Below are 22,218 nucleotides of genomic sequence, written 5' to 3' on the forward strand. Positions count from 1 at the left end.
ACGGCCCGGCGGGCGCGCACGGCGCGAGCCCGCGGCCACCTCGCTGCCTCCGGGGCGCTGCGGGCGGTTCTGCGCGCCCCGGCGCTGCGCTGGGACTCGAGGCCAGCCCGGCTGCGGCCGCGCACAAAGGACCGCGGACACCGGGCTCCGGGGGCTGCGCCCAGGGACCGGCCGGGAGACGACCAGCCGCCCCGCGCCCGCCGCACGCCCGCCTTCGCCCGGCGGCCGGAGCCCGAGCCGGAGCGGGCCCCGTCATATGACAGCGGCGACACAGCGGCCGGCGAGCGCGCGTGCTGCCCACTCGGCTGCGCCACGGCCGCCGGCGCCGGGGGTGGCCCGCGCCGCGCCCCGCTGAGTGCTCGGCCGTCGCCGCCGCCGCCCCGCGTCCCCCGCGCCCCGGCTCTCGGGCACCGGGGGCAGGAGCCGAGGGGAGCACCCCGCCGGCGCCGAGCCTAAAATGGCCACGCTGCTCCGCAAAATCGGGCTCATCCGCCTGCACAACCGGGACACCGAGGACCCCAAGCACCACCACAACCACCGCGGCGGCGGCGGCCAGCAGAGCGCGTCGCTGCGCGGCAAGGGCGGCGCCAAGAGCGGCGGCCACAAGCAGCAGCAGCAGCAGCAGCAGCAGCAGCACCCCCCCGGGGGCGCGGGCGACGCGAGCCCCGGGCCCGGCAAGGGCAAGGGCAAGCGCGCGGCGGAGCCGACCCCGCGCGACAAGCCGCCGCAGCCGGCCGCGGGGGCGGCGGGGGCGGCGGGCGCCGGGGGCCCCCGGGAGCGGGCGGCGGGCGCCAGGGCGGGGCCGGGCCCGGCGGCGGCGGCGGTGGCCGCGGGCGGCAGCCTGGTCCCCGCGGCGCGCCAGCAGCACTGCACGCAGGTGCGCAGCCGGCGGCTCATGAAGGAGCTGCAGGACATCGCGCGCCTCAGCGACCGCTTCATCTCCGTGGAGCTGGTGGACGAGAGCCTCTTCGACTGGAACGTGAAGCTGCACCAGGTGGACAAGGACTCCGTGCTGTGGCAGGACATGAAGGAGACCAACACCGAGTTCATCCTGCTCAACCTCACCTTCCCCGACAACTTCCCCTTCTCGCCGCCCTTCATGCGGGTGCTCAGCCCGCGCCTGGAGAACGGCTACGTGCTGGACGGCGGCGCCATCTGCATGGAGCTGCTCACGCCGCGCGGCTGGTCCAGCGCCTACACCGTGGAGGCCGTCATGCGCCAGTTCGCCGCCAGCCTGGTCAAGGGCCAGGTAAGGCGCGCGGGCGCGCGGGGAGGGCAGGGGGCGCGGGGCGCCGCGCGGCCGCGGCGGGAACCAGGGACCCGCCTCCGACGGGGCGACGCGCCGGGCGCCTCGGGCCCGCGCCCCGCAGCGCCGTCCTCCGGCCGCTACGGTCCCACCCGGTCCCGGGTCTCCGCGGCTTGTCGCCCGCGCTCCCTGCCTCGGCGACCGTGAGCTCACTGTCCGGCTTTTCCCCGGACCCTCCGCTGCCTTCCTCCCCGGTTCCTCGCGCGCCTGAGCCCGCGCCGTCTTCCCTCGCGCCCCATCCCGCCACCCTCTGTGCTTATGGCTTTCTCCACTGCCCACCCACCTCTGGCTCGGCCCCTTTGCCCTCCACCACATCCTCTGATTTCCCGCCCCCTCTCTCCCTTTCTTCCCTCCCCGCCCCCTTCGTCTCCCTCTCCGTTCCCGTCCCGTCCCCATCGTCCGCTTCTCCCCACTTCGGACCCCACCATCGCTTGGGGGTGGCACTTTACATGGACTCAGGATCTGAATGCTCAAGCGAGTTTATCACTCGCCCCCCTCCCCGCGCCTGCACACACACGCGCACACACACACGCACACACACACGCACACACAGGAAGGTCTACTCCCCAACATCTCCGGTGGGTGCTGTGCAGCTGGGGTGCTCTGTGGAGGCCTGGCCAGCTGCTGAATCTGCTCCCTCCTCTCCTGGCTCTTTCTGAGCAGCATCTAGGGCAAAGGTGAAAACTGTGCTCTTGAGAAATTTCGCGGGGAGAAGCTGAGGTGAGGAGGTGTGGTTTGCGTGGTTCCTTAAGTGACAAGGCCAGACTCTCAAGGAAACGCTTGGCACCTTCCAGAACCATCACCTCCGTTCCCTTCTTTCTCAGATCTGTTTCTTCCCTGGGTTTCCTCGTGACTCCAGGAGTTTAATCCTTTATCAGGGCTTAAGATGTTTTTAACTAAGTGGTGAAATCTGGGCTGGGGGGCAGGGAGCTGGATGCCAGAGTCTTCTGTGCCAGATGGCAGCTTTACCAAAAGAAATCCAGGGAACCCCAGCGCAAGGAATGAATGGGTCTTCTGAAATGTGTTCCCCCCTGGCTGCAGACAGGGGCATGACCGTTTTGTCTTTCCACACTTCTGTGTCCTTGATCATGCTTGAGCTGGTTGATATTTTCTCAAAATCAATAGCAAACAGTTAATAAAATCATACTTTCATATGGGCAACTGTAGATTTATGGAGAATCATTGTTTTATTTAGCAGACCCTGAATGACCTCTCGATTAGATCATTCTGCAGCCTGCATATCAGAAGCATGAGTCCCCTGTCACCTGCCTGTGTCCCTTTTACTGCAGGGTCTCTCACACCGATCAAATCATGCTGGTTCTTCCAAGTTCACTGGAGGTGGAACCCCTGGGATCCCACTCAGATAGCATCCTAATGCCAGTGCAGGGTGCCAAGTAACTATCCTGCCAGCCTATCTTTTCTGGGATTTACATTCATTTCTTGAGTTAGGAAAGGGATGGATATGACAGCCCTGGAAAGACATCTTTAACTGAGAGAGAGCTTTTTAATGGTTTATTGTGAGAACGTTCGTTCTGAATTCTTTCCGTTCAGTACTGGATCTGATGTAAGGTGCCTGAAATTAAATATGAGCCACAGGAATGGGGGGGTCGCTTTATTTTTTGAACAGAATTTATACAAATGATGTGGGAAAATATTCTGAAAAAAAAAAATGACTTTGTTACCTGTTTCTTAAATCATTGCTAAACAGAATTCTTTGGAACAGTGTCTTACCTTCATTCATTCTCCACAGTGAGATGACTTTGGGGACCAGGGGAAGAGGAATGTCGTTTTGCCTTATAGAGCCACGGAATCATGACATTTTAGGTTAGGAGGAGATCCTAGAGGTCCCTTGGGTCACAGCCTGCATTTTGAAAGATATAGGAAAGTAAAGATTCCAAATGGGAAATGAGGAAGTTTCTCAAAAAGAGATACATCTTTGTAAATCACACGATTTCCCTGTGTAAATTAGTGCTACGCATGCAGGCCTGTGCACTTCTCTTAAAATAAGCAGGTCCTTGGGTCCGTGGTCCTTTCCTGCATGACTGAAATTGAGTCTTGCACGCCAGTTGCAAGTTAGAGACTTCAGGGTTGAAAATAATTATCAATATTTTTATTTATTATTTTCAAAATATCACTCAGTTGAACTCAGGGCCCTCCACCAAGCATGTTGTATTATCAGCTGGACTGTAAAAGATGTAACTGAAGGCAGGAACGCAGCAACTTATGAAAACATCAGTTCAGTTCCTTTGCATTTTCTGCGCTGACTTCAACACCCAGAAGACACAGGTGTGGGATACACACAACCTCTTCAGAATGCAGTGTGAGAATCAGAGAAGTGAAATCATTACGCTTCAAGACTCTGTGCTCAAAAGGATTCTAAGAGTGTTTCCGGGACCTGAGCAGTTCCTTTTATGAAGTCCCTGCCTACAGACTGTGCAGTGCACATACTGTAGTTACCAAATTATTTCCGTAGTTAAAGGTAATGGGGTTTGGGAAAGGAATCAAAGTACCTGATTAGGTATTCAAAGAGAACCGGGACTGCTACCAAACCAATAATTAGTTTAAGAGAAAGAGTCATTCTCCTGTAGCTCAGTTCCTCCATCTGTTGGCTTTTCTTTTTTAGGATTCATTTCTCTTAAGCAACAAAGTTAAAGGCTTGTTTTCCTCTTGCATAACTGCTCAGCTTAACTCTGAATTGAGGATATACTAAGTTTGTTTTGTTTCTATGCCTTCAGAGAAATCGCCAAATAATTTTAAAGGTTCCATTGGTAATATTGACAAAAGATTTGCTTAGCAGTTTTGTGCAGAAAATAAAAAGTTCGGGGTTATCATGCAATGTGCTAAGTTCAGTCATTTCATGAGACCCTCCCCTGCCTGGTTGGCTGTGCTGCCGTATGGACTGTGGTTGTTTTAAATGAAATTCCATTCGTTGCCTGTATGATGTATTCTATGTGCAGATAGCGACGCATCTGCCCTGCCTGTTACTGTCTATTACTAGTCCTTCTTTTCACTAAACGGAGACATTTTAGGTAATTCTTTTGGTTTTCTGCAACTGAGTGAACAATTCCCATACTTTTAAAATGAATTGGTGAAAATGCTAAAACTTCAGACCATTACTTACATCCTTCATCGTTTACCAAACCAAAAGAAGATCTATAGCTCGAGGGGAGGATTTCCGACATTTGGATCTGTAAAATGTTGGTGTGGAAAGTTAGGTCGGTTGCAGGGTGAGCCCAGGGTTTGCACCTAGTAGGCAGCCCCACGTGTGAACTCCATTTGTGGAGATTTCCGAGAACAGGGTCTAGAAGCCTGGGCTCAGGAGCATCAACGTTGGGAGGGCCCAGCTCCTAGGAAGTGCAGGGGAGTTCACTGGCATATACATCGGGTTCGGAGCCTGGGATCATGGAATGACAGCACAGAGACCCTCTGCTTGCAGTTATTCAAGCAGAAGGGTCCCCAAAAGCCGTTCAAGGGGGCTCTAACTCAGAGCTCCGTTTTCGCATCACTGTACCTCCTGAGTGTCCCCTTTTCAATTAGTTAGACGCTGCCAGGGGCAGGGAACCAGATGGCTCTTGAAAGACTGTTCCTCACTCCTCCTCTGCTTTCTCGGAGCCAAGCACACGACGCAGGCCAGCAGGCAGACGCTCTGCTGCTGGCGGCGCCCTGCTCCAAGTCCAGTCCCCGCCAGCTAAGTGAGCCCCCAGGCTGCTTCGCCTGACTCGGTGCTCGTCTCTCGATGGTCTCTGTACAGGTGAGGGAACTGTAGCTCCACGGTCAGGCGAAATCGATACGTCTCGTTCTAATTCTAGCAGTGAGTGGCAAGGCTCTGGAACCCGAGCCACCGTCAGGAAGCCGGTCAGGCAGGGCAGGGCCAACCCGGGGGGCTACCTCAGCTGCTGGCTGTGCCCGGGCAGTCGTCCGCTCACTGGGACCCGCGCAAGAACCGTGCGTGTCTGCAGAGAGCTGACACCCGGCCGGGCGTCGGCAGAACGGTGAGAGCAGGCGACCTGAAGCATCTCAGATCTTAGCTTTTGAGCTCCAGACTGGTCAGCAGTTCCAGGACCGTCTGTTTGCCTCCTGGATCAGTCTCTGGGATCTCTAAATAAAGGAAGCTGGCAGGGTCAGAATGTGCTAGAAAAGGAACGGGCTCTGCATGCCAGCCATTTGACGATACGCCGCATCTCCTGAGCTCGACCTTAGGACTTAAAACCTCGGCATCATGCGTGCCTCCGAGAACCGTGCTCACGCACACGTGCACACATATACGAGGGCCGCCTTCTTCAGAACTTCTTCCAGAGGTCGAGGCCTAGGAACAGCGTTTTACTTCCGACTGGAACATCTGCAGGTGTCATCAGAAAAGGTGATGAAGGTCACCAGCCCCCTGGGTCCCAAAGTGGGTTGGCTTCCAAGCTGTTACAACTGACCCACGTTTTGTGTGAGACCCCTAGGGCTGCTGGGTGGCTTAAACAGCAGAAATGCGCCGTCTCACGGTTCGGTTCGGGAAGGCAGACGTCGGAAATCAGGTGTCAGCAGGGTGGGGCCCCGGTGAGGCCGCGCAGGGGAATCTGTCCGTGGGTGGCGCTCGGTGGCCGAGAGAAGGCTGTTGTCTTCTGTGTCTTCACGGGCTTGTCCCTCCGTGCGTGTCTGTGTTCTCATTTCATGAGTACACCCGTCGTATTGGATTAGGGCCTACCCTAGCGATGTCAGCTTACCATGATCACCTCTGTAAAGACCCTGCCTCCCAATACAGTCCCACTCCGAGGCGCGGGGAACAAGGACTCCCAATGCAGGGACGGGGCGGTGGGGTCACAGTGCGGCCCGGGGCAAGCCCAAACAGGAAGTCTGTGACTGATTCAACCTCGTGTCTCCAGAGGCTTTTGCTGGTTCGCAAAGTGCGGTGAACACAGGACCACACTGCGGGAGGCCCGGAGGACCAGCCTGGAGCAGAGTTGGCAGCCCCTGGGGAGGGGAGCGGATTGGGGGCAGGTGGGGCGTCAACACCGATAACCCGGCTGGGAGAGGGGAGGGTGAAGCCAGGAGTTCGCCGAGGAGAATGCATTGGCGCGGAGGTCTTATGAGTCACTCTGTCATCTTGTCCTGTGCCAAGTGTAGGTGACAGAGATAATTGCCCACCCAGGATGACTCTGCGGCTTGAACTGTTTGAAGAAAAAATAGCTTGTTCTGATATCAAGTAGGACGGGCAGGAGGACACAGGCAGGACTCTGTATCCTAAAAATAGTCCCATGCCAAGTTGGCGGGCTCCCATAGCTCGCTCCCCGGCGAGGGCTCACAGCCCGCGGCTGACGGCACAGTTAATAATAGTAGCGACTTACTTTACCCTGAGTCGTGGACTTTGAGAATCTGAATTTGCGAGACGAGAATGTCACTGTATTTCTGTTTATTTTTCTGATTTAGATGAAGGGATGTGAGAGGTTTGGTCTCTTATTAAGGGCCAGCATAGTTTTGGGGGCGCTTATGTTAGTGGAAAATGCCAATAAGTAACAATAATTCAAAGTTTGTTTTAAAGCATGAGGCCCAGAGCGGAGAGTTCTGCCCGTTTTCTTCCTTAGGAACAGGTGGGTATGAATCCATGGTTAGAAGTAAGGTAGTGCCATTTGGGGGACAGCTCAGGAACCAGCAAAATAGCTTTCATGTGTGTTTTGTTTTATTTTGTTCTGCTTTTAAAGCAGCTACTAAAAAATAAAATAATAATAATAATTTTTTAAAAAGCAGCTACTAATAGTGGGTTGCTGGAGCCACATTTCAGATCTGGTGGAAGTGAGATCTTTGCTGGGTTGACCAGGCAGCAGGGAGAGACAGGGCGGGGTGCAGAAGGTGTAAGTCCTTCGCCCTCTGGCAGTGGTCCTCAGCCGCCCGGTCAGTCAGACGCCCTGGGAGGGCTGAAATCATTCCCGTGCCTAGCCCGACCCTCAGGGAGTCAAACGTCCCGGGTCTAGGATCAGGCCCAGGTAGAGGCTTGGAAAACTCCTGTGTGAGTCTAACATGTGGGGGTGGAACGAGCCACCACGGACCGACATGTCCCCTTTCCATGTCCCCGTGCCCACCAGCGGCCACAATAGGACCTTCAGGTGGCGAGGACGGGACCGACCTCGCACCTTCCCTCCTGCTGCCTTGGCGGACGCACCGTCCCGGGTGAACCCTGGCAGAGCCCCCCGGAAGCCCTACTTTCGCAGACAGGCCATCCCAAAGCCGCGCCCTTCTTCCCTGACCAGGGGCGAGTGTGGCCTCGGAAGGACGTGTGCCCAGGAGAGCTCAGTGACCCTGAGACACAACGGGGAGGGCTCAGGAGCTCGGCCTACCCGGAGATAACTGGCAGTAACTCACCGGTGCCTGTGGCACAGGTATTGAGTGCCTACTGACTACTCTGTACTAGACATTTACTGGACACACGGTGGCACCTAAGACTCCCATGGAGTGCCACCGCGGAGAAGTAACCAGAGGGGACGACAGGAAACCCATTCATGTTCATCTTCGGCATCCCAGGCCGCTTGCAGTCAGACCCGGCGTGGACACGTGCCCGTTCATTGAGTGTCCGTGGACCTGACCACTGGCAGTGGCTCATGTGTGCCCTGGGGACTTGGGAGACGTGCGGTCCTGGGGTTAGCAGGGTTCAGACCTGCGTAATGTTTGCAGAGGGAGCCTTCAGGGTGGCCTGAGTTTCTGAATGTCACTGCGTCGCCAAGAAATGGGAAGATCGGGCATTCCCAAAACACACAGGGGAGTCGCTGTAATGGCAGAAGCGTTTCCGGTGACCTCCAGGCTCTCCCAGCTGCTGAGTCAGCAGACTACAGTAAGGGTGAGATGTTCGCCCATTCCGCCTCATCACGCGTCACTCGTCCTTTCGTTCCTTCCTCCCTTCCTTCGGCACCCGTGTACCAAGGGTCTGGCATGCCGTGGCTCCGCAGCCGCGCTGCCCGGGGCACTCCCGTGACACCCCTTCACCATCCCGAGTGTCCTCTCTGGCCCTCCTCCTGGCTGGCTTCTTGCCACTTTGGTGAGGCCGGGAGGGGGTGGGGGGGAGTACGTGGTGTAGGAGGACCCAGGACCCCAGATGGAGAACACAGAGGAGGAAGCCAATTTGGGACCCACCAGGTGGCAAAGGATTGGAAGTAGAGGGCAGGGCATGGCTGTGGGAGCCGAGGGAAGTCACCCGACGTGCCCCGTCCCCACCCGGCGGGACTGACATGGCCAGGGAGCAGGATGAACGAAGACTCCTCCTCTCGTGGTTTCCCGCCTGCCTTCTCTTCTCCACCCGCCGTCCTGCCTCATTAGAAGCTCGTCGTCTCCTGCCTGGACCCGGGCAATGCCCCGTGCGGTTTCTCTGTCTCCTTCCGTCCTCTCTGCCGTCGTCCTAACTCCTCCGAGACACAGACCTGGCCCTCTCACATCCTTTATCCTGACCCTTACGGAGTACCCCAGGAGCCCCCGCGCGCTACCCATGCACAGCGGCCCTCCCCCGCCCGCCGTGGCCCCCGTGGAGGTCTGTCCTCCTCCAGCCTCCCCAGCCCTGGCTGGTCCTTCCTGTCCGTGCTCAGCTCACAACCAGCCCCTCCCTAACGTTCACGCGGTGAGGCCCAGCCATCCTTGAAGCCCCATCTCCTCTACGAAAGGCCCTCTTCTGAACAACCTCGCATTTTCCAGAAGACACGCCTGGTCTTATCCTGCTAGACACCATTGACCTATGCCAACTCTATTGCCCCCCCATGGCACCACGCCCCACACACCGTGTGCGCCGAGTGAGTTGTTGGCCATGCAACGTGCAGATCTGAGCAGACACCCCATTCCCTTCCCTTTGTCCCTGCTGGCAGCAGAAGGCTGCCGCTCTGGGGCCGGTACTTAATGCAGACGGGCTGCCATGCAAAATGTTTTCTGTTGGCCATTGGAGTCAGTCCTTGCAATGGCCTGTGAGTCAAGTGCTGTCATTATTGCCAGTTCACGGAGGAGAAAACAGGCTCGCTGAGGTTGAATCTGTGCCCCAGGCCGATGGCTTAGTGAAAAGCAAAGCTCAGTCCTCATCAGGCCATCCAGAGCTCGGGCCACCATGTTTCCATGAGCTTCCATGGGCAAGGCGGAAGCCACCCCGCCAAAGAGCCTGTGCGTTCGGCTGCTCCTCGTAGGTCCCTGTGCACCTTCCAGATGTCTTTGCAGTGATACTTTGCTAGGTTTGGATCCACAAGGAAGGGATAACATACCCATTGAATCTACTGAATTATCTATGGGCCCAAATAAGCTCATGGTACACATTGTGTGACCTAGAAGAACGTTTTACATCTTTCAGAACCGTAGGAGAAAAATAATTATTGTTGTTTTATTTCTTGTCTCCAGGAAAGGGAGAGGCATTTCAAAATTTCTGAAAAACTCAAGAAAGAAATGCTTTTTGAATATAATGGCTACATTGGTGAACCTACTCAGATTGAAGAAATTACTATTGTAAAAATAATTTCTGTAAGATAAATACTAATTCTCTGTCACAATATTTGGCAGGCAGTCTGGAGATTTTTTTTTTTTTAAATTAAAAGTTCTTTGATGAGAGAAATGAGGAAACAGTATTTTAGAAGGGATTGGGTTACACTTTAAGTTGTAATGTACCCAACTCACTTGGGAATCAAAGGAAGAATTTACAGAAAAATAGTAAGGCAGTGCTTTCTGGCTTTTTTATTTTGAAAAGCAGACGTTTCCAAAAATCAGAATATGGAGCTATAGAATTGACTCTATATTGGTTCTGATAAAAAGCAGCCATTCTTATTTTATAAATTTGGACATGTTGTGCACTTAGTTATTAAAACAGTCATTTTTGCCTCACTGACACATAGGAGTTAGCATAAATTTTGAGTGTCAGGCTGGATGCCCATTTTTGCTTCCCAGGAGACACCAGTCAGAAATTGGATGTAATGGTACAAAATAAGTATTAATTGCTGCAAGGATTAATCTGTGTTGAGGTATTTCAGGATAATGACATACCCTACTTCACTCTGCTTCCCAGCCAGGGAAAAGTAGAAATAACATGGAGGAAACTTGGAATTGAATGTATTACAAGTTTAAGTTCATCGTAACTAGTTGAATATTATAAGCCTTTAAAATGTAACTTTCAAAAGTCATCTAAGTACTAGAATCATATTGCTTTCACCTCCCTCTGTGGACGGGGGCTGTTTCTCAGGGAAGCTGGCTCTTCAGCAGCTTGCTCCCACGCAGAGAGCACCCCCCTGGGGTCCGGGAGCCCCCAGAGTCCCACCTGGGGAGGGCAGAGCGACTGCGTTAGGGTCCTGGGGAAGTGCCCTCGCCAGCCCGAAACCAGCACAGAGGAGCCCCCCAGAATGGGCCCAGCGGCCCCACCCCTTCCAGAACCGCTCATTTCTTCTTGGATCACTCGCACAACGTATACTATGAAACTTCATCATCTCAGCTCCCGGGAGACCGTTTCTCTAAAGGTAGGATCCAGCCATGAAGTTGTATGAAGCTTAAAGAAAATCATCGTAAATTAAACGGATCTAATAAAAAGAGAGTTTGAAATCCGCTGGATGGAATTAGGGTGATTTTTTTTCAAGTAATTTTGTTGAAAAGGGGATCCTGGCCTCGGTGTTCTCGTGGTCCGGAGAGATAAAGGTCATTGTTGGTTGTTCCCCCACATGCGTCCGAGAGGAACCGGAGAACTCAGAGCCCCTTCTTGCCACCTGGAGGACCGCATCAGGGGGGGCCCGTGGACCCCTCCTCGGAATAATTTCATTTTAAACGCACAGAATAAAATTCGCAGAATTTCAAAGGAAATCAATTATGTCGAAACACATGTATCACCTTTTTAAAAGTGTTGGACTAAAATAGGAAATTAAGAAGTGCATCTTTATTCACGTATTTAGTGTTGAGATCCGAAGACGGATCTGACAGCTCCTCTAATTGGACGTAGTAAAAGGCCTTTCAAGTTGTCGGCACCAACTAGAATGTGATTTTTTTTTTAAATCTGTTTTTCTGTTGGTGACAAAGTCAAGGCATTGCTCACAAGGCTGTAGTTTGTTACCTTCAGTCATAATTCAGTGAAGTGCTGGCTTGTAGTGAGGAGGTAGTGAAAACAAACTCATGTTTTCCATCCAAATTTACGTGGCCCCAGGTGAAGAACTCCAGAGAGCAAGTGGCTCTCAGTGTCCGCGGTTGTCTTGGGAAAGCTCTGAAAGGTTATACAGCTTCCGGCCAGAACCCTGGGCTTGGGGTTGAAGGTCCAGCGTATATGTCATTTCCACCACCACCCTGCTGGGTGGACTGGGGATAAAGCCATGGACAGCAAGGCCAGCACAGGGCTCCCACACCATCTCTCCTCTCCAGCCTGCTTTGCTGCTGGGCAGCTAGCCACCTCCTCAAGCCTCAGGCACCTCCCCTGAAGATGAGACGTGTAACCCCATTTCCCAGGTGAATCGTGATCCCCAAGGACGTGATGTACAGAAGCACCACACACGGAGGAGGCAATCAGCGGCTGCTCCTTCTTTCTCAGAAAGCAAATACGTAGTGAAATAAACACACAAGAGACGTTTATCCAAGACCCAGACCTGGACTCACATTCGAATCCCATACACACAGGGATCTGCTTTCGTAACTGTTAGCAAACGCGAGCAAACGCGACATCCAGTTGGCTCAAATTGTTTCACACTCGCCCACGATCTTACAAACAATCACAAAAATCTCAGGATAGCCTGCCACCGCCGTCCACTGCGGGCTCTTGTCCTGGCGTCTGTTGGTTTCCATCCTCGAGTCATCGTCTCCGCCAGGAGCTGATTCCTGATCATAACTGTGACCGTGTATTGTCCCACCACAATCCGAGGGCTGCCGTTCACCTCTCTGACTTTGCTCTCTAAGGATTCCATGTGTTAGTAGTGTCTTTAAATTAGCTGAATTTTCTGGGCTGTTGCTAAGTCACAAAGTTACACACGAGAACGTTATTTAATCCTTTTCTTCTACCGTATCTCGTGCACACCATGTGCTTTTGTTAGCCGTTAAAGTATTGAGATGCTACCTTCATTATGGAACATGATAGCCGCTGGACCACTTGGGTTACATTTTGTTTCAAGAGGAAGACCTGGCTCGGAAGTGAAATTTGAAATTGTGTAAAATGCTCTGGACGCCAGCAGTGGCCACAGATCAGCGGGATCGCCTCTGATCGGTGCACAGAGAAGTTCACTGTGGTCAGGCTTCCTTTGCCTTTCTGAAACACCTTCAGGAATGGCCTTTCCGTTAGTGGAATTCGAGGGAAATCTAATTGAAATGTTCAGCCCACAGGATTTGCATTTGCTCAGAAACATCCGGGAGCGGATATGTGACACTGTGACGGTCGGAGGCGAATCAGCCAGGAACACTGGTGTCTGCCTCACATTCTTGCAGCTCAGTTAGGGCCCTGAGTGTTGGCCCCAAAACCAGGGTCATCTTCCTGCCTCAGACAGGAGAGGACCCGGATGTCACCAGCATCCTTGCGACCCCTCGGATTCCGGGGTTTAGGAGCAGCATCGTCACAAGGAGAGGGGAAGGCGCACAGCGTGCCGGTCCCGCAGGATTTATGCACTGTTTCTGTTGTACTCTTGATGGTTTTCCCGTAGTTGAGCCACACTGATATCTGAAACCCAGCCTCTGACGTTGTTAGAGCTGTGAGTGTTCTCCCCCCTGGGTTTCTCAGCCTGCTGCCCACATCGATCTAAGAGGGGGTGTTCTCTTGCACGTGAATCTGTAGTATGGAAATCAGTAGATGGGCTTCGGCGAGTGTGAACCATCTTCAGCATCACAGCTGGCAAACAGAGACAGTTCTACCCACCATGGCTCAGACCGATTTCTCACATTTCTATGTATTTCTTTTTCTCTCCCATCATCACCTCTTTTGGTTGAGATCATGTCAGTGGCCCAACCCTAAGAAAACTAGAAAAGGACCTCAGCCTGCACCTTGGGGCTGACCACACACCCGTGTGTGTCTTGGTGGCTTGCTGGTCTCCTAATCAGAGAAGCCACAGAGCTCTCCCGGCCTCGCTGGAAGGTCGAGCCCAACAGGCTGTGTACCCACGGTTACTCAACATTTGAGGGTTTTGCCCTTGACGGGGCTGTAAGCTGCATGAGGGCAGGAGATATACTTATCCTCTAAGCCCTGTGGAAAAAGGGACAGAGGGCACCACTTCGAAACTGGGTCTCGCTCAGCACCTGGCTAGGAAAGACAGTCACACCTGGGTGTGGGAGGAGGTGTACAAAGGATGCAGACATCTCTAAGAGGCAGGAGTGCAGGGGAAAGGTGCGAGGGTTCTGCCAGCAGGTGCCGGCCAGGGCAGTGTCTGGGGTAGTCCTGCAGGAGCAAGACAGACCGCCATCCCAGAGCATTGTGGGCACTCAGCTCTCCCATATCCAGAGCATCTCCGCGGGCATGGCTTTCTGGAGGTCCAAGACAGGGACAGATTCTGGCATGAGGAAGATGACAGGCGGGCAGCCAGGAGGGGCCAGGCACCTGTGTTCTCGAGCTCTCGCTGGTAACGTGCTTGAGCAGGACCACCGCTTCTCAAGCAGGACCTGGGGACTTAGAATTCCAAGGTGCATCTTCTCCCGTCTCTGCAGTGGAACTTGGTCTCATCCCCGTGGCACCGTCAAGTAGGAGTTGTCAGAGACCCAAGTCCAAGAGACCTCTCATTCGTGAGAAGGCGGTCCTCCGTGAAGGTCTGGGCAGGAGCAGCTGGCGACGGACCCCAGGAAGAAAGCGCTGCTTTCACTCCGCGCGTCAGGACAGAAGGGGCTTCATCCAAAATCCCCGCCGGGCCACCCCCGCAGGTTCAATGCAAGCTTCCGCTCCGTGCTGTGGAATTAAGTTGCCCCCGAGTGTTCGGGGAAGTGGGAAGATCTCCGCAGGAGGGAGAGGCCACTGACATTGCCGGCTCCTAAATCTACCGGGAAAGGCTCTTATTTTACAGTGTGTTTGGCCTCGCGAGGAAGGGGGCTGTGACGCTAACAGGTCTGTGGAGTCAGGCGGGGTTTGAGAGAGAGGCAAGGAGGGAGACCTCCTGCAGTCGTCTTTCCTTTCAGAATATTCTAGAAGGTATCGCTCAGGTTGGATAAATGAAACCTTTAAAATCTATCTTGCAAACCTTACACATGCACATATGTTCAATGTCTCACATGGTAATCTGAGGAAAGCCTGGGGGAAGAATGCGGCTTGGGAATGTCTGCAGAGACAGGAAAGGACCCCGTGGATGAAGAGGAGTGTGGTGTTTGCTGGGCGGGGTGCCTGGGGCAGGACACCCTTCCAGAGTTTGTTGGCTGGTGGTGTGACCACGACCCCTTCGGACTTCGGCCCCCGTCGGGCCACAAGGGACCAGGAGCTGAGCCTTGAGCCAAAGATTTCCCAAAGCCCAAGCTTAAGCTTAACATTTGTGTTGACTTTCAGCTGAAGGTTTTTTCGAGAATATTCTAAGGGGTGTGTGTGTGTATAATTTGTAGAATCACATCATTAAACAGGGCTGGGAAACTAAGTGAAGCGAACACACTCACCTGTAAATGAGGATTTCACTGATGGTGATTGAGCTGTGATAACATTGGCATTTCTTTGCCATTTAAATATAATTCTGCAAGAGATTTAAAATCCTGCACCAGAGAAAATTCCAAAATCCCAAGGTGAGAGCAGTGAGTTGTTATCCCATCAAAGGCAAAGACAGGAGAATAGCCCCCGTCCGTTGCGGTGGAACTTCCAGCACGCGTATGTTCTGTCTGCTTGCCTGCCTGCCTGTCTGTACGGCCGCTGTCGTCAGAAGCAGCTGACGGCAGTAACGCCTGCTTCCTTGCTCAGACTCTGTCCACACAGTCGTACTGGAACCCCAGAGCAAGGTGAAATAGCAGCGAAACCGAGATTATGGCTAAAGAAAAGTGAGTATTTTAAACTCATAACGGAAAACCGGGAAATCGGCAACATGGAACTTACCAAATTGCTGTCCCAGGACCCGGTGTTCTCAGCCTTGACCTCCACCGCCCTGAAAGAGAGATGCTGCGGAGCCTGAGTCGGGGGGCGCGGGGGGGGTCCTGCACTGCCCCTGCCACCAGCACTCTGGGGGCGCCCTGAGGTGCTTCTCCTAGCCCCCCACCACGGCTCCCCCAGGACCCAGGACCCAGCAGCTCCAAGTCCGGGTGAGCAGGGAGGCCACGGCTGGAGAACAGGAGTCAGGCCCCATCCTGCTTGGGGACCAGCGCGGGAACCCAGGACCCGTCTCCCCAGCAGCTCCCTTGTACCGCGTGACGCCCACTCGGACTTTCCAAGTTAACCCCCTCAGGCTTCAGTGAAAATGGAAATTGGACTCATCATTTCCCTACCTTCAGACTCTGATCTTCCTCCTGTGCAGACGAGTGTGGAACCCCACCCCTGCACTGACCACCTTCCCACTCACTACCGCTGTGGCCCTCTGCCGTTCAGCCTTCCCTCGGCCTCCCCCGTGCTCCCTCGGCCTCCCCCCTCCCCCTCAGCCCCCCGCCCTCTCCCCTGCTCCCTCCCCAGCTGCTGGGCCCTCTGAAGAGGGACTGGGAGGAGGGAGACCCAGCTCAGTGCCCCAGCAGCGGGTCTGCCTGTCCCTTCAGCTCCGCACGCCCTCCTCACCCTCTGGAACCAGAGTCCATGTGGCACGCACCGGAGGACTCAGTGAGCTGCCCCGGGGAGGAATTTGGATTCCCCTTTAGCACCCCAAGGCCAAGTCTCCTGTTGGGATCCCAGCCTCCATGCAGGCCCATCTCCGCCTCACACCCTCCCTGCTGCCTCTGCCCCGCGCGTGCCCGGGCCCCCGCTGAGTGCTCCCGTGTCCCTGCACAGACTCCAGAGCCTTCTGCCCCCTGCCTGCTGGCCACATGTGTCCTCCAGCAAGCCCCGCCGTGCCTTCCAGCCTCCAGAACTGCATGCCCCCCCCCAAGGGAGAACCTCCCCCTGTGGGGAGCACTACACAGAGCCCAGGGAGACGGCCCAGCCCTGCCGCTGGTGGTCCCTCCACAGCGACCGTAGAGAGACTGAGGTCATGGCCTTCAGGTACTGCAGGATCGTGACTCATCAAAGGAAGATTACTGGTGGTGAGCGGGCTGTAATTGCAGTGTTGGGAAGGTGGACAGTTTTAGCAACAAAATGATACTCGATCCAAAGACGTTCGCTCGTTGACACCAAGTACCAAAATAACCTTGGCCCCAGCCCCGTGTGCGTCCCACGTGGCCTGAGTTTTCTCTTCTTCTCTCAACACCGAGTTTACTGGTCATGGTGTTTCCAGAAACGAGAATTGGCTTTAGTGTTTTTGGTTTGAATCACGTGCCCTTGAAATGTCGTCCTCCTACTCCCCCGAAAACCCCGGAGGCGGGCGCCTGACGGAGGGCAGGGTGTGGGCTGGGGGAGAGTGAGGGAGCCCGCTCCGCAGCCGGCCCGTCCGTCCTGGGGCGGCGGCGGCTCCTTCCCTCCAGCAGCTTCGGCGAGAACGGTGGGGTGTGAAGAACTTGTCGGCAAACATCTGTGCCTTCCCTTCTTCCTGGCCTCGTCCTGACTGGAGGTTTCCGAGCCTCTGTGCACTTTCATTCCGTCCGGCTCTCTGCCTCCCTCCTGCCCGCCCGCGCCTCTCTCCCTCCCCGCCTCCCCCTCCTCCTCCTCCTGCGCCGCCCCCCCCCCCCCCATCTCTTCCTTCAGCGACGCCCTTTCTGGTTGGAGCCTGTAGGAGCCTGTTTGATTACGGAAGGCCGCTGGCGTCACAGGGTACCAGACAGGTGGCTTAAACAACAGACATTTACTTCCGCACAGATCCGGAGGCTGGAAGTCGAGACGGAGGCGTGGGCAAGGGTGGTTTCCCCGGACGCCTCCCGCGTGACTGCCGGTGCCCTCTTCTCCCCTAGTCTTCACCTGGGCGTCCCTCGTCCCTCGTTGTCTTTGTCCTGATCTCCTCTAGAAGGACACCTGTCAGATCTGCCCAGGACCCCTCCCTACCTTGGCTTCGTTTTACCTTAATCACCTGAGGGAAGATGCTGTCTCCAAATGCAGTTAGATTCCAAAGCCCAGAGGGTTAGGACATCCACATGTAAATGTTGAGGACCCAACTGAACCCAAGGCAGAGGCTTTGCTTCAAAGCACAGGGGAGTGTCCACCAGGGCTGTGAGCTTGGAGTCTCACCTCCCTGTTGCCAGGGGCCTCGGGGTCTCCCATGTGACAGCTGGGCTCCGCGGGGCTCCTGTGACCACACATTCCTCGGCACGAGCTCCAGCTTTTCCAGAGCACTTTAATTTTCTGGGTTTTCCCAGAATGTCTCCCCTTTCTACTTTTTCCTGATCATCGTGATTGCCTTTATTATTTTTTGAACTTAAGCAGGCTCCACGCCCAGCATGGAACCCAACACAGGGCTTGAACTCATGACCCCGAGATCAAGACCTGAGCTGAGATCCAGCGTCGGTCGCTTAACCGACTGCACCACCAGCAGCCCCTTCATTATCTTTCCTTCTCCTTCCCACCTGTGTGGGTTCTTCTCCCTGTGCTTTTATGGGGGGAAGGGAGCCCATCCATCATGTGGGGCACTGCCCCAGCCCCCCATTCCTGCCGGCCCTATTCGTTTGGCCCCATTTCACTGTTCCACAGTCCCCTTAGTCACCCCGCCCCTGCTCCCATGCCACTCCCCCCGTGTCCCCTGTTCTCACCTCTCTCTCCAGACCTCACTGTCTCAACAAGCCTGTCATCGCTGGACTGTCCCCTCTCCTGTGGCTCCTCTCTGGCTTGTGTTTCTGTGTTCCACTTAACCCCAGGGTCTGTGTCTGCCTCGGGGAAGCCTGGTCTGCTCAGTCCTGGGGGCAGGTGGCCCGGAGAGGGGCCTCCCCAGCACACGTGTCCGTCTGGGGCTGCAGGGAAAGAGGATGTTGGGCAAAGAAGAAGATGTGGAGCGTGGCAGGGTGTGCAGATAATTCAGAAGGACCGGAAGGTTGATGGTTATTTCCAACACCAGCGAGAGTCGGCGATCCAGGAATTCCATAGTAGTGGACGGCGGAAGGTCAGACGTAGAGAGAAAAAGCCAATTGGTTTTTCTGCTGAAACCTCCAAGTGGCTGCATTCTTTAATCAGAACTTGCTTTTATCATTTCAGAGGTCCCCATCAAACCCTGACATAGGATGCTTTCTGAAAACCCTCAGTCCCATTTTTACAGTAATTTTACTCATTCGAATTACAGTTGCATCAGAAAATGACTCTTAGTTGTTACTTTCATCGATCGGCTGGTTTCGGTGACCACCATGTCCAACGCAGAGGTTTGGGGCGGGCACTTTGCACATTGCATGCTTTCCTATTTTATTCAAACTAAAATATGCCCAAATCTCTCCACTGGCCTGCCGCCGAGACCCCCGAACAGGCAGGGATCCCCCTCCTGGAGGACGCCCCGGCAGAGCTAACAGAACTGATACGCAGAGACGTGGGCCCCTCCCCCAGCTTCCTTGGACTGCTGTGGACCTACAGCCCACCCTGAACACCCCCCGGGCTTGTCTTCCCAGAGCTTTGGACTCTGGAGCGAGCAGACGGGCTCCATCCCCGCACTGAGGGAGGGCAACAGGAGGTTGGAGCCTTCCCTGCCCCTCCTCAGTCCCAAACACCTGATTTCCGTGTCCAGACTTGCATCTGGCATAAGACACACGGCATCACCCCCACACCCGGCCGAGGGGCCCCGATCCCACGGGTCCCACGAGCAGAGAGTTTTTCCACAAATGTCACAAACATCAGAGAACCCAGCAAAATATCAAAGCACTGGGTCCCTATTCTATATAATCCAAGGCTTTCATTAAATATAAAGGCCTATTAAAGTGTGTAGTTTTCTTATTCCAACAGTATACACTTAGATGATCCCATGTGAATTTCAGGATGACACCCCTGACTTTCACAATATCCTAATTAAAATGGTCTGTAGGGTTTGTTTCTCCCCCACATGCATTTAACCAAACAAAGCAATTAAGTGAAAAAGAAACTGATTTTCTCTGTTTCTGTTGACTTTGATCTGCCTTCTCGGTGATCGTGGTTTCTTAGGGCAGTGGATGGCCCCAGCGCAGTCCAGTTTCCCAGCTTTACTGCCCCGGGTCAGCTGCCCTCCTGCAGTGGACGTGAAAATAAGAGACGTCGCAGGCAGAGAGTCAGGCCAGGCCCTGCATTGGTCAGTGGCCGTCGGGGTTCATGAGCGCCGGTGACAAGCCACCAGCTCTCCCGGGCGGGGGCTGAGTTGCAGGCCGGTTGCTGTGTCCCAGCTTCGAGTCCAGTTACTGGAAGGTCCTTCTGAGAAGGGGGATGGGCCTGAGACAGGATGACACCTGGATGGGCCCCTCGGAACATGGGCCCTTCCCCAAGGGCTTTTTGGAAAGAGGCCTTCTCCATCTCCAGATGCTCCAGTCGACTCAGGGCCCATGAGGAGCGACGTCTGGACATCAGAGCCTCCGTCGTCATCACCACCGTCTTTGCCGTCATCATCTTCACCGTGATTTGGGATTCTCGCCGTTCGTCGCTCCCAGTTTCATGAAGGGGTCAGAAGAAGCACAGACTGAGTAAGAACGCACGACAGTCTCTCACGTCCGTTCTAGCTTCTGGAGCTCTTCGGAGTTTTTCTGATTACAGACATGCCTACTTTACAAAATGCGCGCAGTACCAGCAGTTACAAAGTAAGGGACGGAAAGCTCTGCGATTCGGCTGGCCAGAAATGAGCCTGAGGACGGTCGCCGACCCCTTTCCTCATCTGCTCTCTGGGGAGGACCCCGGCCGCCCTCCGGCTCCTGTTTTCGCAGAGCTGCTGCCGCCCGCCTATTGCCTGGCCTTCCTCGGAACACACGTGCAGACTTTCCAGGGAGCGGGGCCCAGGCGCGACTCGCTGGCATCAGGCCTGTGCGTGCTGACCTTCTTGAGGGATGGCCAGAATCTTCCAGAATGGCTTCCCTGGCCAGTCCACACGCTTCCTCAGAAAGCCTCGGTGTTATCTTCCATCCTGAGTCTTGCCCTTGACAGCGAGCAAGTGGTATCTTATCTCTGTTCTAAAGTTCTCTGATCACCGGTCAGCTCGGACGTTAAACCCTGCTCTTACCAGTTGTTCTCAGTCTTTTCTCTGAATGGCCTGTTCCTATTTTCTCCCCAATTTTCTTTGGGTTTTCTGGTTATCTGGCTTTTTCTTAGAATTCTCTGTTTGCCAGATATAGTTTCTTGTTTGGGTTTTACATGTTGTAAGTATTTTCTTCCAACATATACATTTTCTCTCTGTTGTTCTGTCTCATCTTTTATTGGGAAAAAAAAAAAAAAAAAACCCTCTACTTCTGAGCTTGCTCCTTTCTCCATCTTTCCATGGTAAAAGCTATCTGCGAAGACCATTACGTCACAAGATTTGCCCTTCTATTTTCTTCCACTGGCTTTGTCAACTTGCCTTTGCATTTAAACTTAGCCCATTGTCTTCCCCACACGCTGTTAAGCAGAAGTCCAACTTCCTTCCCCTACGTGAAGTGAGCATGGTTCCTCAGCCTTGTCTTCTGGCCCACCTGGCCCTTTTCCACTGCCTTTTATTTTATTTTCTTTTTTGCCATTTTTATCCTGTGACAAGTCCCCATGTAAATATGACTCCTTTAACTGCATGCTCCTGGACACATACTGTTCTGCCTTTAGGAACAGCCGCCCCGTCTAACATCAAGTAGACAAGACCCCTTCTTTGCTCTTCTTTGCTTTTTGTGAATCACGAAAGTCCCATGTAAGTTTTTTCAATGACGAGTTTTGCATGTAGTGGTGATTTACTTCCTGCCGCAGAGCACCCCCTGAAATCCAGCAGGACCAATGAACACGTACTTCCTGCACACCGTCTGATGTGGCTTGGGGCCCCTTTCCACCTTGTGGCTTCTCCACCTGGAGCACGTGGCCCTGGAGCTCACAGGGACAGGGCACGAGAATGGGCCAGCACCTCCGCTCCTCACGGCCCCCACCCGGAAGGACGTGCATCACCTCCGCCTCAGCCCACTGGCCAGCACTGGCCACAAGCTGGGATCCCACTGGCGGGAGCTGGGAAGCACATGGCGCTTTGTAAAGCATTAACCTGCCCAGCACGTGCAGTTCATCAGAATGCCAATGTCTCAGACTCAGCAAGTTGTGCCCTTTAAATACGTGCAGCTTTCTGTATGTCAGTCATACCTCAGTAAGTGGTTTTAAAAAAATAGCGAAGGCTTTAGGATTTTCGGTGTAGCAGTTGTACCGTAGACCAGTAATGAGATGGCCAAAACCCTCCATCCCGGTGCCACAGAAACCCTCTCAGTGTCGCGACAAGCAGCCAGACAAAACCAGAGCAAAACCATTGTTTTTGCCAGTTCAGATATGAAGGCGTAAGAAGTTTGATTTTTGTGTATTTGGATCTTAACACAAGCCATAAGTATGAGATAACAAAGCGGGAAGATTCGTTCGAGAAACTGGCCTTCGCCATTGAAGACATCACTGCCGGATCTGCCTGGGGCCAGCTGCTGTCTCGGCGAACAGGTGTTTGGGTGGTTTGCTCCCAACTCCCATGGCATCTCGTTAGCCGGCCCCGTGACCAGCCCCCACAGACGTTTTGACGGCAAACATGACCGCATTGAGGGAGATGTTTTCAGTAAACAGGAGAGATTGACTTGGAAATTCCGGCTTGCTGAACATGTTCGCTTATCCATGACACTCACTGCAAAGTTGGGCTAGACGTTGAGTGCGGGCAGAAGTTTCTAGCCTGCTAGCGCCAGGGGACACGGGGTCCTAACGGCCACCGCCCACGGCCACCATCTGTGTGGGCACCTGTCCAGCGTGGAGCACCGGTTCTTAGGCTCTTTGGAATGACGAGGGCAGGCCGGGAGCGGGGTGGTGGGAACGCGGCAGTCTGCGTGCGGCTGAGAGGCCCGGAGAGGCTGGGATATCTGGGCTTTCA

At 54.4% G+C, this 22,218-nt stretch overlaps 1 protein-coding gene across 1 annotated transcript in view; it reads left to right on the forward strand.

Moving 5' to 3' along the window:
• Nucleotides 1–329: 329 nt before the first annotated feature.
• The window catches only part of UBE2QL1 (ubiquitin conjugating enzyme E2 Q family like 1), a 35,297-nt gene continuing 13,408 nt past the window's right edge, over nt 330–22,218 (forward strand). The window contains exon 1 of the mRNA XM_059173600.1: nt 330–1,249. Within this exon, the coding sequence (XP_059029583.1) occupies nt 458–1,249 (792 nt within the window). The 5' untranslated portion in view covers nt 330–457. The remainder of the gene's footprint in view (nt 1,250–22,218) is intronic.

The sequence above is a fragment of the Mustela lutreola genome, chromosome 5 (genome assembly GCF_030435805.1).
Source record: "Mustela lutreola isolate mMusLut2 chromosome 5, mMusLut2.pri, whole genome shotgun sequence".
Taxonomy (NCBI): domain Eukaryota; kingdom Metazoa; phylum Chordata; class Mammalia; order Carnivora; family Mustelidae; genus Mustela; species Mustela lutreola.